The 13,562-nt window shown below is 41.0% G+C and overlaps 2 protein-coding genes across 4 annotated transcripts in view; one reads left to right on the top strand and one right to left on the bottom strand.

Annotated features, from left to right (window-relative positions):
* LOC148023021 (uncharacterized) overlaps positions 1-888 on the top strand; it is a 23,437-nt gene extending 22,549 nt beyond the window's left edge. Inside the window, exon 3 of the mRNA XM_087696542.1 lies at positions 465-888. Within this exon, the coding sequence (XP_087552668.1) occupies positions 465-888 (424 nt within the window). The remainder of the gene's footprint in view (positions 1-464) is intronic.
* The window catches only part of LOC148023019 (uncharacterized), a 68,129-nt gene that overhangs the window by 24,974 nt on the left and 29,593 nt on the right, over positions 1-13,562 (bottom strand). The window contains exons 2-4 of one of the 3 annotated variants that reach the window (XR_015693597.1): positions 12,970-13,105; positions 12,818-12,882; positions 12,603-12,709 (exon numbers count right to left, since the gene is read on the bottom strand). Coding sequence is in view for 2 of the 3 variants with exons in the window: in XM_087696007.1 (XP_087552133.1) it covers positions 12,603-12,713; positions 12,818-12,882; positions 12,970-13,105 (312 nt within the window). In the remaining variant the exon portion in view is untranslated. Of the gene's footprint in view, positions 1-12,602; positions 12,723-12,817; positions 12,883-12,969; positions 13,106-13,562 lie in introns of those variants that run through there. The other 2 variants (XM_087696007.1, XM_087696008.1) reach the window with 2 other exon arrangements.

Here is a 13,562-nt window from a genome sequence, read left to right as displayed (position 1 = left end):
TACAGAGTAGAAACATTCACAAAGGACCTTCTAACCAATCAAGTGAACTCAACACCTACAAACAAATGTCAAAGTCTCTCTCTCTCTCTCTCTCTCTCTCTCTCTCTCTCTCTCTCTCTCTCTCTCTCTCTCTCTCTCTCTCTCTCTCTCTCTCTCTCTCTCTCTCTCTCTCTCTCTCTCTCTCTGTGTATGTGTGTGTGTGTGTGCGCGCGCGCGCACGCGCGCTCGTGGATGCATGTGTGTGCATGTGTTTGGAATTACAGAGTAGAAACATTCACAAAGGACCTTCTAACCAATCAAGTGAACTCAACACCTACAAACAAATGTCAAAGCTCTCTCTCTCTCTCTCTCTCATCACATCAACTGATGATTCAGAGCGGTCGATGGAACCATATTGCAGCCGATGAGAGGATGTGTCAACTTTGTGGATGGGAGCCAGAGACAGAGGAGTACTACATTTGTAGATATACTATATACTATGATATTCGAGGCCGCTATCATTGCCTCTTTAAGGAGGGGTTTGGACCACTAAGACGGGTGATGGAGTATGAGGACCAAAGATGTTTGGGTCTTTTCTTGCTGGAGCTCCAACGACGCAGAGCATTATTGTTACAGGATAGAAGGCAACCCCAGCATCAATCACCCCTCCAGAGAGCAATTACAGACTACTTCAACGTAGCTGAACCCCCAGCCGCGACCACCCCAAACACTACATCTCCTACTGATAGGCATTACCAAGATACAACATCAAGAGGCATCACAATTGACAGAGCTACAACACTACGCAGAGCACGACGCCCTAGAGCACCTACACTGCAACATAGGCGTGCCCATATGCCCCACATTCGCATCACGCTAGCTCGGTACAGAGGCAGATTGGCGCGATGACTCAGTCGGAGGTAGCTTGCAGAGTCTTGGTGGATTCCATAAACTGAGGGGGAGATACCCTACATTCTTGATCTTTTTAAACTTAGGTCTTTTTCCAACTTTTTCAGTTTTTTCAGTTTCCACACATCTCATTCAAATATACCATGTAAACTTACACATAAATTTTATCTCTTCTTACCTGGTGAGAGATGATGATACCTATTGTATTGGTTATAGTCTCATAGGCCACTGTAGCCTTTTAGAGACGTTAATAGATATTTCTTTCTTTCTCTCTCTCTCTCTCATAGAGAGCAACCTAGGTGAAATCAAAGATATTCATACATAAAAAGTATAGAAGCAATTCAAGACCTGCAAAATCCAAGACCATGATTTGGAAAATGAAACTAGCCTTCCTTCTCTCAAAGAAGGTGGTACTAGCTTGATTTAATAGTAATTACAGCAAGCATAAAATTCACATAAACTAAAAATGCACACTTTACTACTTTAATCTTGGACAATGGACAGCCTATTGGCACCCAAAACTGGAGCCCCTTGTGGTATTCCTTAAACTTTTATTGCAAATGGATGGAGTACAATTGCGATCCTCTAACCTCCTCTGCTAATCCAAATGTCCCTTGCTATCATAAATGACCAACAAGCCTCCAAACTGATTTGTCCCTTGGTTTCCTCAAGGATTGGCCTTCACCCTGCTCCTTGAAAGACAAATTAAGCCCCAAATCTGATATTGGTTGCCTGTGCTCTTATATCTACTTGAAATTCCTCAATTTCAATTGTTGATATTTAAGTCCAAGGCCCTCAATTCTAAGCACGCATCTTGAGGTAACTATCAAAGCCTAGCTTCTTCCATAAACTAAGATTTGCAACAAATATTTTCCAATATCCCCATGGATTTTGCTAAGATAACTTAAGAGATGAATGGGGATGAGAGAGAATGTTGTAGAGAGAGAATTTCATAGTTTCATCACAAGAAATGCTAGAAAAATTGTTGTTGCCTTGTTCAAACAGCCATGGAAGCTGTCACTTACAGCTTAGAACCACCAGAAAGACTGTTATCCCCTCTTGTATGCTGTCACCTACACCAGAAGGACCTTGGGCTACCATCACCTACTCTTGGAGGCCTCCAAACTACTGTCACATGCTATAGGACCGATCCTTGGTGGCTGCAAATCTCCTTGCTCTCTAAAAGCCTTCTCCTCTCTCACAATGGCTGAAACAGACTTTCACTAGCTCCTAAAAAAGTTTTTCCCGCTTGCATGGGCAAGTTTTGCCAAGTGGCAGCCTTCTAATCCCATTTTCCAGCATTAACCAGCTTATTAAATTAATTTTCAAAATATTAATTCTGAAAATTAATTTATACTTAATATAGAACTCAAAAAAATAATTCCACCAGCCAATAGGTGAATTGGCTATGCCACTTTATCTTCCAAGTATCCTTGAGCAGTATTAACACTTAGATTGGAATTAATCAATTAATTAATGCCCAGTTTCTAATGTCACCACTGACATAAATGGCCAATAGATTGGTCTAGGCCCAAATCTAACACCGGGTACCACCTCATACCTGTCAAATATAACTTATTACAACTTTTGTCTTTGGCTCCAACTCATATCTCAAGGCCCTAGGCTTGTTACCATGACATAATTGCCATGTGCACTACATGTGCTAAACAACCTTGCACATTTTGATTAATAACTCAATCAAATGTTATCAACAAGATTAAAGTATCTCAAAATTTCGCGTCCCTATGATAGACCCCCCCCTTGAAACCCTGCAATCATCCTCGATTACAATGCATTGGGCCAAAGGAAAAGCATACTGCACTAGAATTTTCATAAGGCATCACAATTCACAACTTTGGCCAATGTTGTCCAACCATGCCATATTCCCCAAACCTGCTGAAAATTTCTAGCCAGCATATACATAACATAAAACGGAGAAAGTCTAGAACTGTTGCTAGAAACCCATTCAATGCATCCATAACTCATGTTTCTCAACTGTTCTGACTTCAAAACCATAGTAAAGCATATTCTCATCATAAACCATGGCTGAAATTGTCAATGGCATTTACTAATGTGCTGTTGTCCATGGAACTAGCTATAAACCACTAAAAATTGAGCATAATCTGATCATTTGATGATCTGAAAATTGATCACAAACTGCTACAAATGTGACCCAAGCTGATCATACACTCATTGCAAAACCTAATGAGTAACTAATGCAAAAATTGATACAAAATTAATCCCAAAAGTGACCATAAATAGTTCTCAAACTAAGCTGAAATTGATCAAAATTTTTATCTAAAATTTGAGGTAAAACCTCATGCCCAACTAATCATGAACTAATGCAAAAGTATAATTTCAATGTCCGGTTAAAACTCATACTCATCTGCGTACATCTCACAGTGATTAATACACTGAATAGTGACCTCATAGCAGACATACTGTCAGCACAGTACCTTGGATGCATGCTGAATACATCCAAGATCCACTACATACCAAAGTTATCCAAAATTAGTGAAGTCAAAGTGCTACCTCTCCCTTGAGCATCAGGCAATGCTCAAGACCCCCACTCTGTTGAACTTGACTAAGCCTGGACCAAAGTCTTGACTCTAATTGAAATGCAGCTTGGTAAGTTGCAACAATTGAGGATGGTTTGCCAAGTCATCCTCTTCCATCCACTTTGCATCTATTAGTAAAATAATGTTGAAGCTTCACCAAGAAGCATATGAAAACTTTATATCTAACTTTACTTGCCCCAAAACCTCCGCTAGGTTGTAGGCCTTTCTTCCCCTTCAACATCGCGATGCTTTTTACTTTCACATTCCTGCAATTACAACTTAACTAACATGCAACATTGCATCTAGTTGACTAGCCCCTCATGTGTACCTAACATGCTAGGAGCACAAGATGAATTAGGAAACATCCTTGTTTGTATACTTTGGACCATTGCAATGTGACTTGCATGGGAATTTGCATACTACCAGCCATACCAAGATACATTTTTCCTCATGACCCACACTATATGCAGCATTTGCATGACTAGAATTAATACCATGACTTCGAACACAATGAGTTGCATATATGTATTGTCAAACTTGCCACTTTGTGCTTTAACATCATGCCAAAATTATTATACATGGGGTTATACATATTACCATCCATACCCGAATACATTGAGCCTTGTGCACCATGCATTGGTTTCTGCGTACCATAAGGAGTGGTGCCATACATCCCCATATGCAATCCTTGACCCACCATAGTATGGAAACTAGTGCCACTATCAAAGTAACCTAGCTACCCCATAATTGCATGCATGCCCTACTATCCAAAAAAACATTGGATTGGCACCTCCGAGTTGGCCTTGCATATGCATCAATTGCTCCACTAGTATCATTTGCTTATACTCACTATTCACATTTCGAACATCGTGCCATTGTATTGGCTCTTTCTTTGGTACATCTTTCTATCTTGAAGCTCTTGAAGACTATTTTCTCTTCTTGCCTTTATTGCCCTCCTTTAAGGAGTTCAAAAAGCCATGAACTGAGGATCATTTGCCAACTGCACAAACATTTCAGCTGCTGCCCTCAGCTGAGCTTTAAACTAGTCATCAAATTCCTCTTCCTCTTGCTGATCATCAGCTTCTAAGGGCCTAGAAAGACCCATATTTTGGTCTTAACCAACATTACCAGCTTGTTGTCCATGTTGTGTACCTTGTCCAAGATTAGACATTGCATTTTGCCCAACACTTTGTGAATTTTTCGATTGAGAGGCACCATCCTACTTGATCCCATCTCACTATCTGAAGACATTCTTGCTGTAATGCTAAGCTGAATACAATTTCAGCACTAGAGCACATTTCGTATCTTAGATGCCTCTGTGAAGTTGCCTTCAAAGTAGACTGCATCAAATTGGCTCAAACTTCACACTTTTACCACCTTCATCATAGTCCTTCGGTGGACTTATGGGAGTCAAGATATCATAAATAGGCTGCTGCAAAAAGGGTACATTTGCTGTATTTACATGAGAACCAGCACTATTAGATGCTCCTACATGACCAGCACCAAATCCTTGTGCTCCAACAGTCCCTCGAGGTACAGATACATATCCATATGGCCCGCTTTGTGCCCCAAGCATCATGCCTATGCTGCCATACATGGGATTAGGCATTCCACTTGCATTACCTGGATACATTGGGTGTTGTGAGCCATGCATTGGCCGTTACATACCATAGGGACTTGAGCCATACATTCCCATATGCAATGTCTGTCCAACCATAGCAAAAAAAATGGTATCAACACCAAAGTATCCTTCTTGTCCCATGCTTGCATGTGCATAATTACCTTGCTGCCCATGTTCCCATGGATTGGCACTACCAAGTTGGCCATGCATTTGCACTTGTTGCCCCACAAGTACCAGCTGTCTGTGCTCCTCAAGCATTTTGGGCTCTTCCAAAGAAGGCTTAGGACTTTCCTTCAATTCTTGTGGTTGTCCCGAAGCTATAGAAAGTGTCTTCTTCTCTTTGCCTTTGTTGTTCTTTCTTGGGACATTCACGAATCAAGAAAACTAGGGATCCTTTGCCAATTCAGTAAAAAGATTTGTTGTTGTAGGCATTCGATGCTTGAAGCTATCATTGAATTCTTCAGCCCCTTGCTGGTCATCAACCTCTTTATGCATTGAAGTGCAGCATCAATCATTGCATTTTCCCCTTCACCACGTGACTGATCAAGGAGTGATGCATTCTCTCCACTTAATCTCATATCACCATGTGAAGACATGCTTCCTGTAATTCACTGCTGAAAGTAATTTTAACACTAATGCAATAGTTCCCAGCTACAATCAAGTACCACAAGCCCACCAATTCAAAGGATATGATGGCATCCCACCAATGGAACCATGAAACCAGCCTTCCTTCCATGGATAGGTGGTAATTCCCTGATTACAACTTAGTTACAGTAGCAACATTTATTACAAAACTTAGAAATGTAAAGTAACTCCCAATCTTAGACAATGGACATCCTGTTAGCCCCAAAATTGACGCCCCTTTCGGTACTTCTTTAACTTAATTGAAGAAGAAGTTGATGTGCAATGGGATTTTCCCAATCCCTTTTGATATTCCAACTCCCCTTGCTATCCAGAATGACTAGCGAGTCTTCAATCAAATTTGCCCCTTGATTCAGGCAATCAATTGGCCTTCGCCCACTTTGATGGAGATGAAAAATGCCTCAAATTCATTGATTTGCTAGTCCCTCCACTTGAATTTGACTGAAAGCAATTTCAACCCTGTTGAATCCAAGTCTCAGAGCTTCCCATTTTTGGCACGCTTCCCGAGGCTGCTGCTAAATCCTAATTTTTGCTGCAAATTAGGGTTTGCAGCAAAGAAATCTGAAATTTTTCAACCTCTGGTGATCTCAATGTTGTAATCTCCAGAGCAAGGGGTAGAAAGGCTAGGAGATGAGAAAGAAAACTGAGAGAGAAATTTCAGACTTTCTTTGTAAAGAATTGAAGAAAATCAATCATTTACTACAGCTGCCCTGTCTCAACCTATAAATGCTATTGCCTGCTGCAGATTGGTCTTCTCCTGCCCCTACTTGCCTCAAAAGGTCCTCCAATGGCTGCAGATCAAACCAGCACCATCTCCTCCCTCTCTCTTGCAGGCCGAATGCACTAAAAATGCCTCTCTCCAACCTCTAAAGACGTTTTTCAGTCTTGCATGGGCATTTTTGACAAGTGGTAATCTTCCCAAATGATTTTTCCAACATTATCCAAAATTAAATATAAATTTTCAATCTTTAAATACTAAAAATTAATCTAATAATTATTTCAATGCCCAAAAAAATAATTTGACTAGCCAATAATTAAATTGGCTAGGCAACTTCCATTCCCGAGTGTCTTTGCACCATCTTTGACCATCAGATTAGCGTTAGGTACCATTAAACGCCACTTCTCTAGTATCACTAACACACTTATGGCCAAATGAATGACCTAGGCCAACAACTAGCACTAGACACCACCAAGTGCCAATGCAACATAACTTATAGCACATTTTGCCTTTGACATCCCATGATTTTCTCAGGTCTCGGGCTCATAAATTTACTCTAAACCCAGTTGCACCTCACATGTGCAACATTTGCTTAACCATGTGATAAAAAATTAATCCACATGTTAAGTGAGGTTTCAAAAATACATATCCTCATGATAGCACCGATGATGGGTATCCTCCCTCCTTATCTATTGGCCTCTCAAACGCAAGAATTTTCATCCTCTGCTTATGGTCTGCCATCACCCACTCCATGGGTCACTCCTGCGCAGGGCTTTCTTCCCTTGTTTCATGTGTCCCTCTCTCCTCTCCATGGGCTATTGTCACAACTCTATAGAAACAGAATTTGTATTCTTTTTCATTAATTTGTCTATATAATGATTCATTAAATTTATTTCCTTTGCACTAATTAGATATAAAGAAAAGTGCATTGGAGCTGGCCACTGATGAGTGGTCACAGGTTATGGTGGACCCACGCGGTGGGTTAGAGAAAAGATAGTTCACACTTCCACCTATATGGCCCCATTGGGTATCTGTGATCAGAACTCACGCATATCAGGGTTAGACTCGCACACAGAAAAGATTGATGCCTTGAAGTGTGGGCTAGATCCACCAGAACAGACAGTTACAATCAACAAGATGGCATGATCATGAAATGCTTATATAATGTGCATGTGTGGGCTGAAAGCTTGAAATGCACATTTCTTTGCATAGGAAAGTCACATGAAGATTCTGATACCGTTTTTGCGATGTACACGAAAAAAGCTTTCATATGACACCCATATTGGGGGGGTCCCTAAATTTTAGGAGATCCCTAAATTTTAGAAACCTCGAATTAGCCTAAAAATGCTAGTCCTAAAAAATAGGGATGTCATTCTAAAAATAGTAAGTTCTGTACTCTGACTGTGCTTACTAAATTTGGTTGTTTCTATTCTTGACAGTATTCAGCCCAAAAAGGAAGGCCATAGAGAAGAGACAAGTGTCAAGACACTTGTCACACAAGTTTCCAAGTGTCCCACCACTTGTCACATCTCATGACATGTGGCTAGACACTTGTCTTGTGCTACTCCACTTTCCCCTTTTGTACTAGCTCTTCCCTCTCCTATAAATAAGAGCTCGTTTTTCTTCATTCAGCATCATTTTTCTTTGCTGTAAACTGATGTACAGCACCCACAGATAGCCAGAAACTGGCCCCATCCATCCCCATCATCATCCCCCACTTCTCCATTATCAAATTCCTCCATATTCCCTCTTCTATCACTGCTGTTTTACAGGACAGCAAGCCTGTAAATTTATTACAGCACCTCCTTCTCAAGCTCTTTCTTCCATTTTAGCAACAAGAAGCAAGCCCTATCCATGTACTACTGTTCAACGATGGAGAAAGGCTGATTTCCTCTCTTTCTTCTCTCATACTGTAAAGAAATCAGTTCTTATCATTGCATAATAGATAATGCATGTGTGTTTGTACATCTTTGCATGATCTTGTGAGAGTGAGAATTACTTCTCCTCACTCTCAGGTTGATTGTAACTGAGCTCTTCCCTAAGGAACTTGGGTTGAGCAGAAATACATTCCTTCGGGGAGGGTTGCCCATCTTCAACCCTCAATCTTGTCTCCATTACTTTTACATTTTCATGGCTGTAATTTTGTGAGTAATTTTCATTTTCAGCTTTAAGTGTTCATTCTCTTTTATATTAAATCTCGAAAACAAGCGAATATCATAATTGTTAAGCATGCTACATTGTTCGGGGCGTTTACAGCTATTCATACAGTCACCATGCCCATGCCTAGTCAATCCACTCCCACTTTTGAATCCACTATGCACACAAAGAATCATGGTGTTTCTATCGTGGTCATACACTATTTTCTCAATGCAAAACCTAGCAACTATTCCACAAATTTCTTCACAAGGATAGACTATCAAAATGTAGTAGGGTTTATAGACAGTTGTTGTAGAGAAAATGCAGCTTGAGAAAGCCTACTTAACTAGTTCACAAGAGATTCAGCCCTTGAATGATGTCAGCTAGCAACTTGCAGCAGAGGAAAACACTTGCTTCAGTCACATCTAGCTCACACCTTTGCGAATGATATCATGTGAGAGTTCACAATGGAAAAGAACAAGAACTTGGAGTAAGAAGAGAAATTGGAGACAAAGAAACACAAAGAAATTTAAGACAAAGAAACCCTACCCATCTTTCCCATTCCACAACACTATCATTTTTGTTGCTATGGCACCAAGAATACCTTCACAATAAGACCCATTTTAACGGGTCGAATTTCACCACTTGGTCATCCTTGATATAACAAGTGCTTGAACCTCATGGCCTTTGGGACCTAGTTAGTAGTCTAGAGTCTATGCCGGACCCCTGACTTACCCTAATCACATTCGCCAACAAAACAAGAAACATATATTGTCTTCATACCTACCACCCGCAACACATGCCCCCTATGCACGCCCCCTTGCCCACAATGTCCCATACCACCCTTAACAAGATAAAGATGTACTTGTCAAGCATGAATCATCATGGTTATGTGAGCAAAAGTGATTTTGTACACGTCATCAGATTTCACATCCAATTGCATGTTGACACTCTGATACCAATGAAATGTCCCCCTAGGATCCAATCTGCAAATGAGACACGACACAAGTCAAACTCACAATAACAAGGATTGGACGTCAGACTCACCTCGCAGCCTGTAGAGCCAAACGGGCTCACCCCCAAGCCTGGGAGCTAGCAACACTCTAGGTGGTCATGACCATATCCCAAGGTTTGGCATACCATACCACCAACCTACATGATCCCCGTGTACGGATGTGTCGGCCAATGGGCCAAGAGTCCAAGAATGGTGATCACACAATGCATGTACATAATAAAGCCCCGAAGTGCCCTTAGTGCATTCGCAATAAGTCACTTCACGACCACTGTGACCAATGCTACAAGCACCCATCCAGATGTCCAAGGACATGGCACCACCAATTAGCCCCATCCTTGTCTTGCACGTTTTGGCCACCAAACCTCTTCCACTAGCTATCCAACGCCCATCAACTGTTGTTGCATAGTCTACACCATCATTCAACCTCCCACTATTGCCGATGATCAGTTGCCATCATCTTCAACGGGTTGTTTTTGTGTTTTCCACACCTTTCTTCATCAGCCTCCACTCCAACTGGCGGTTACTACACTAGGGATCCGTCTCTAATGGATGGCACACATCAACACGTCCCTTAGCCCGCTCCCACAAGAGGCACTGGCTACTAGACAGCTCTATGCTTGAGCATCTTGTACATTCTTTCCTTCATTTACAGCATTCATTCATTCACTTTAGAGTTCTCTCTCTTCTCTGTTTGTGTTTGTTCTTTTTGCATTTTGCATTTCGCATTTAGGGTTTGCATCTATTGCATTACTATCTAAGTTATTGTGTTTTAGTCATGTTTGTACATTCTATGTTTTCTTTGTGAAAACCCTAGCATATCTTCGCAACAACTAGCTCAAAAAGTTCTATAAGAGGGAATCACAGTCATTGCCACTTTGATCCCTCATTATCTCTGTTTCAATGTTAGCTCTTCAACCTATCCCAATTGACTTGGTCATCATTGGTAGCATCCTATCTGTCTCTCATCTTAATCTTCATCATCATCATCATCATCTACTAGCTGCTGCCCTACTGGTCTTTGGTATCTTGCAGCTATTCCCAGCCCTTTTCTCAACATTCTTGCACCTAGACTCTATCACTAGGGCCCTGATAATGCTGTCTTTGCTGTTTCGGCCCTCTATACTACTGCAATTAGAGCTTACAAACTCACCCCTGCTGTCATTTAGCTGTCTGTCATCTTGCTTTTTCTCATTACCAGCATTCAAAACTCTATCGTGAAGACCTCGACTATACTGTGTTTGCTGATCCAGCCCTCCAAGCTATTGTGTCTTGGTTTCCAGCCTCATTCCTGCCATCATTCAGCATCAATTAGCAGTCAGCCATATCCAGTCTGCTGCCTTTCTCCTCTACATCCACTCCTTCCTAGGGCTACTGCTTTTGGCATCCATTCCAGCCACCCTTGTTTCCTCGGCTTCTTCATCAACATCCAATGTCAAGCACAAGTGTTTTGCTTCATCCGGATTGTTTTGGAGGATGACATTTTCCTTGAGCCCACCCAGCCCCATGAGAGACAGTGGCTGTTGGAAAACCTCTGCTCCTTGAGCATCTGCTGTATCACACCTCTCATCTTCACTTTGCTCATTGAGTTTTCAGCATTCATTTCATTAGCAGTTTGTCTGAGTTCATTGTATTAGTCATGTTTCTACATGGTCATTTTTTTCTCTGCAAACCCTGGATGTGTTTACTCAGCAAATCCTACTGGAGGATACACTAGGGTATGTAGAGAAAACACTGTATACAAACACAACTAATAAATGAACTTCAACAAGAACACAAACGAAGAAGAAAGACCGTGAATAATGAATGTTCAAAGGAAACTTGAAGAACAAACCAAGTATGGTAGGTGTGATAAAATAGACGCTCAATGAGTGGTGGGCTGTCCAACAGCCACTCTCTCTCATGGGAGCAGCCTGAGGGATGGAGGACTGCGGCATACTCTAGTGCAGCAAACCACCAATGCTCGATGTCAGATGATGATGTAGAAGGCCTTGCAGCATAATGACAGCATAGGACTGTCGAACACGATAGTTCTAAGGCTGGAGGAGGATCATCTAGGATCAACAACTGGGTTGCAAAACAGTAACGAGCTTGCAAATTGCAGCAGTCTGGGAATCTCCAAGCAGTATGCAAGTGGCATTTGGACAGTGAGCTGAAATGCAACAGTTGAGTGCTGGAACACAGCAGCAGTCTGTCCACACAGTAGCGTGTAGACACAGTAGCATCAGTCGCCAAGATCCAGGATGAAGATCATGACGATGATGCAGGCTCAGGTGGAGCTGATGGAGGCTGAGATAGGGAGCAGCTGGTGAGGGCAATAAAGATGTGGGCAAAGGCTTGAAAAAGCTGGCATGAAAGTGATGTTCACTTGGGATGAGTATGGCAATGCCAGTGATTCCCTTTTACAAAACTTTCTGAGCCAGTTGCCCTTCCAAAGTTGTAGAAACTTGATTCCTTTTTGGACTATACAAGAGCCACAGGAATTTAGTCAATAGCATGAGGTCAAGATTCTAAAGTCAATTGATAGAATGAATAATAAGCTCTAGTGATCTAGTAAAACTGCAACAACTACTCATTCATTCATGGATAACTAAGTAGCCATTATATACAAACCAGAAGACTACATTTCATCACAGATTGGACTGATAACTGTATCTTTTTGCTAAGGGGTGAAAAGAGTTAAAGCGAGCACCGACAACTTGCCAGGAAAACCTCAAAAGGAATGGTGAAGTCTAAGTTGAAATGATACACCCATACATCATAAATACTGGTTTTGTCTAGGAAATAGGTTAGTCTAATTCCTGCTAGCATGTCCTCTAAAACCTTTTATTAAGAAGAAGAAAAGCCTGCCAATGTGGTAGCAACAAGTAGTTAAGAATAGGAACACTGATGTCTTGAGAAAAACTATAAATGAAAACTTGCTGTTGACCTGAATGGTCTTTTTTTCTCATCCTTATGATTTAAGTAATGCCTCCATTTAGAGGAAAATACCCTTGACTCTGGAACCTCATGTCAGAAATATAATACCTGAGCCACTGATTTGAGAAAATCCACGGGGAATCCTCCAGTTAAAGACTGCTGTATCTTGTAAGATTCCCATGCCTGGATTAGAACCTCAGCTTCTGCACTGAAACCTTTCTATAGCAACTGAGAGCAGTTAATAGATAGAATTAACAGTCCAAATGCACAAACTAAGAGTAGCAACTACATCAAAATCACAAAAATGTAGTTAAGCAACTCACCTTTTGCAACAGAGTTAATGCAGGAGAGTGCACAAGCCCACTGTTTGCAATTATTTTAACAGAATCTGCAAGATTACTGAGCAGTTAGACTATAAAACACAAAGCATGATAGAATGTTTGAGAAAGAGTCAAACTAGGCACTGACACCTTACCTAAAAATAGTGAGCACATTTTTGGATTCTCTTGGAGATACTTCACCATACTTTGAGCAAAGTTATCTCGGTCTTCTTTTGTAACAACAAACTCCGTCTTTGTTAAATATTCTCCAATGCCATGCTTGCTTATCTTCTGAAATGGTAGATCAACTGGAAATTCAGGGAATAATTACAAAGACTGTAATATTCACAATACAGAGAAAAAGCAAGCTTACAGTGATAAAACAAGCTACCTGGTGATACTTCAAACCCAGACCTATATGGAACTAATGTGCTACAACCATTTCAGGAAACAACCAACATAAGTTGCCTAGTTAGAGGGGTTATTGGATTTGATATGTTATGGAGCATTACAACTTTTTTAGAGTAGAAATGCTTGTAGGCAATGACTTACACCCATAGGTTGCGAATAATAATGTTGCAAGTAGAGACAGATGAGGTGCAGCCTTATTTGCATCTCAAACACCTCGTCATGTGCATAGTTGTGGCAATTCCAGACACTAGTGATCTTGCATTTTCATGTCTTCCATGAAATTCTGCGAAATAGGCTCTTCCAATCATTCTTTAATTTCTGAAAAACACCCTTGGTG

Source organism: Lygodium microphyllum, chromosome 16, assembly GCF_053477565.2.
Source record: "Lygodium microphyllum isolate KBCC chromosome 16, Lygodium_microphyllum_v1.1.10, whole genome shotgun sequence".
In the NCBI taxonomy this organism is placed as follows: domain Eukaryota; kingdom Viridiplantae; phylum Streptophyta; class Polypodiopsida; order Schizaeales; family Lygodiaceae; genus Lygodium; species Lygodium microphyllum.
The sequence above is the reverse complement of the archived record's forward strand: the minus strand, read 5'-3'. Positions and strand labels throughout refer to the sequence as shown.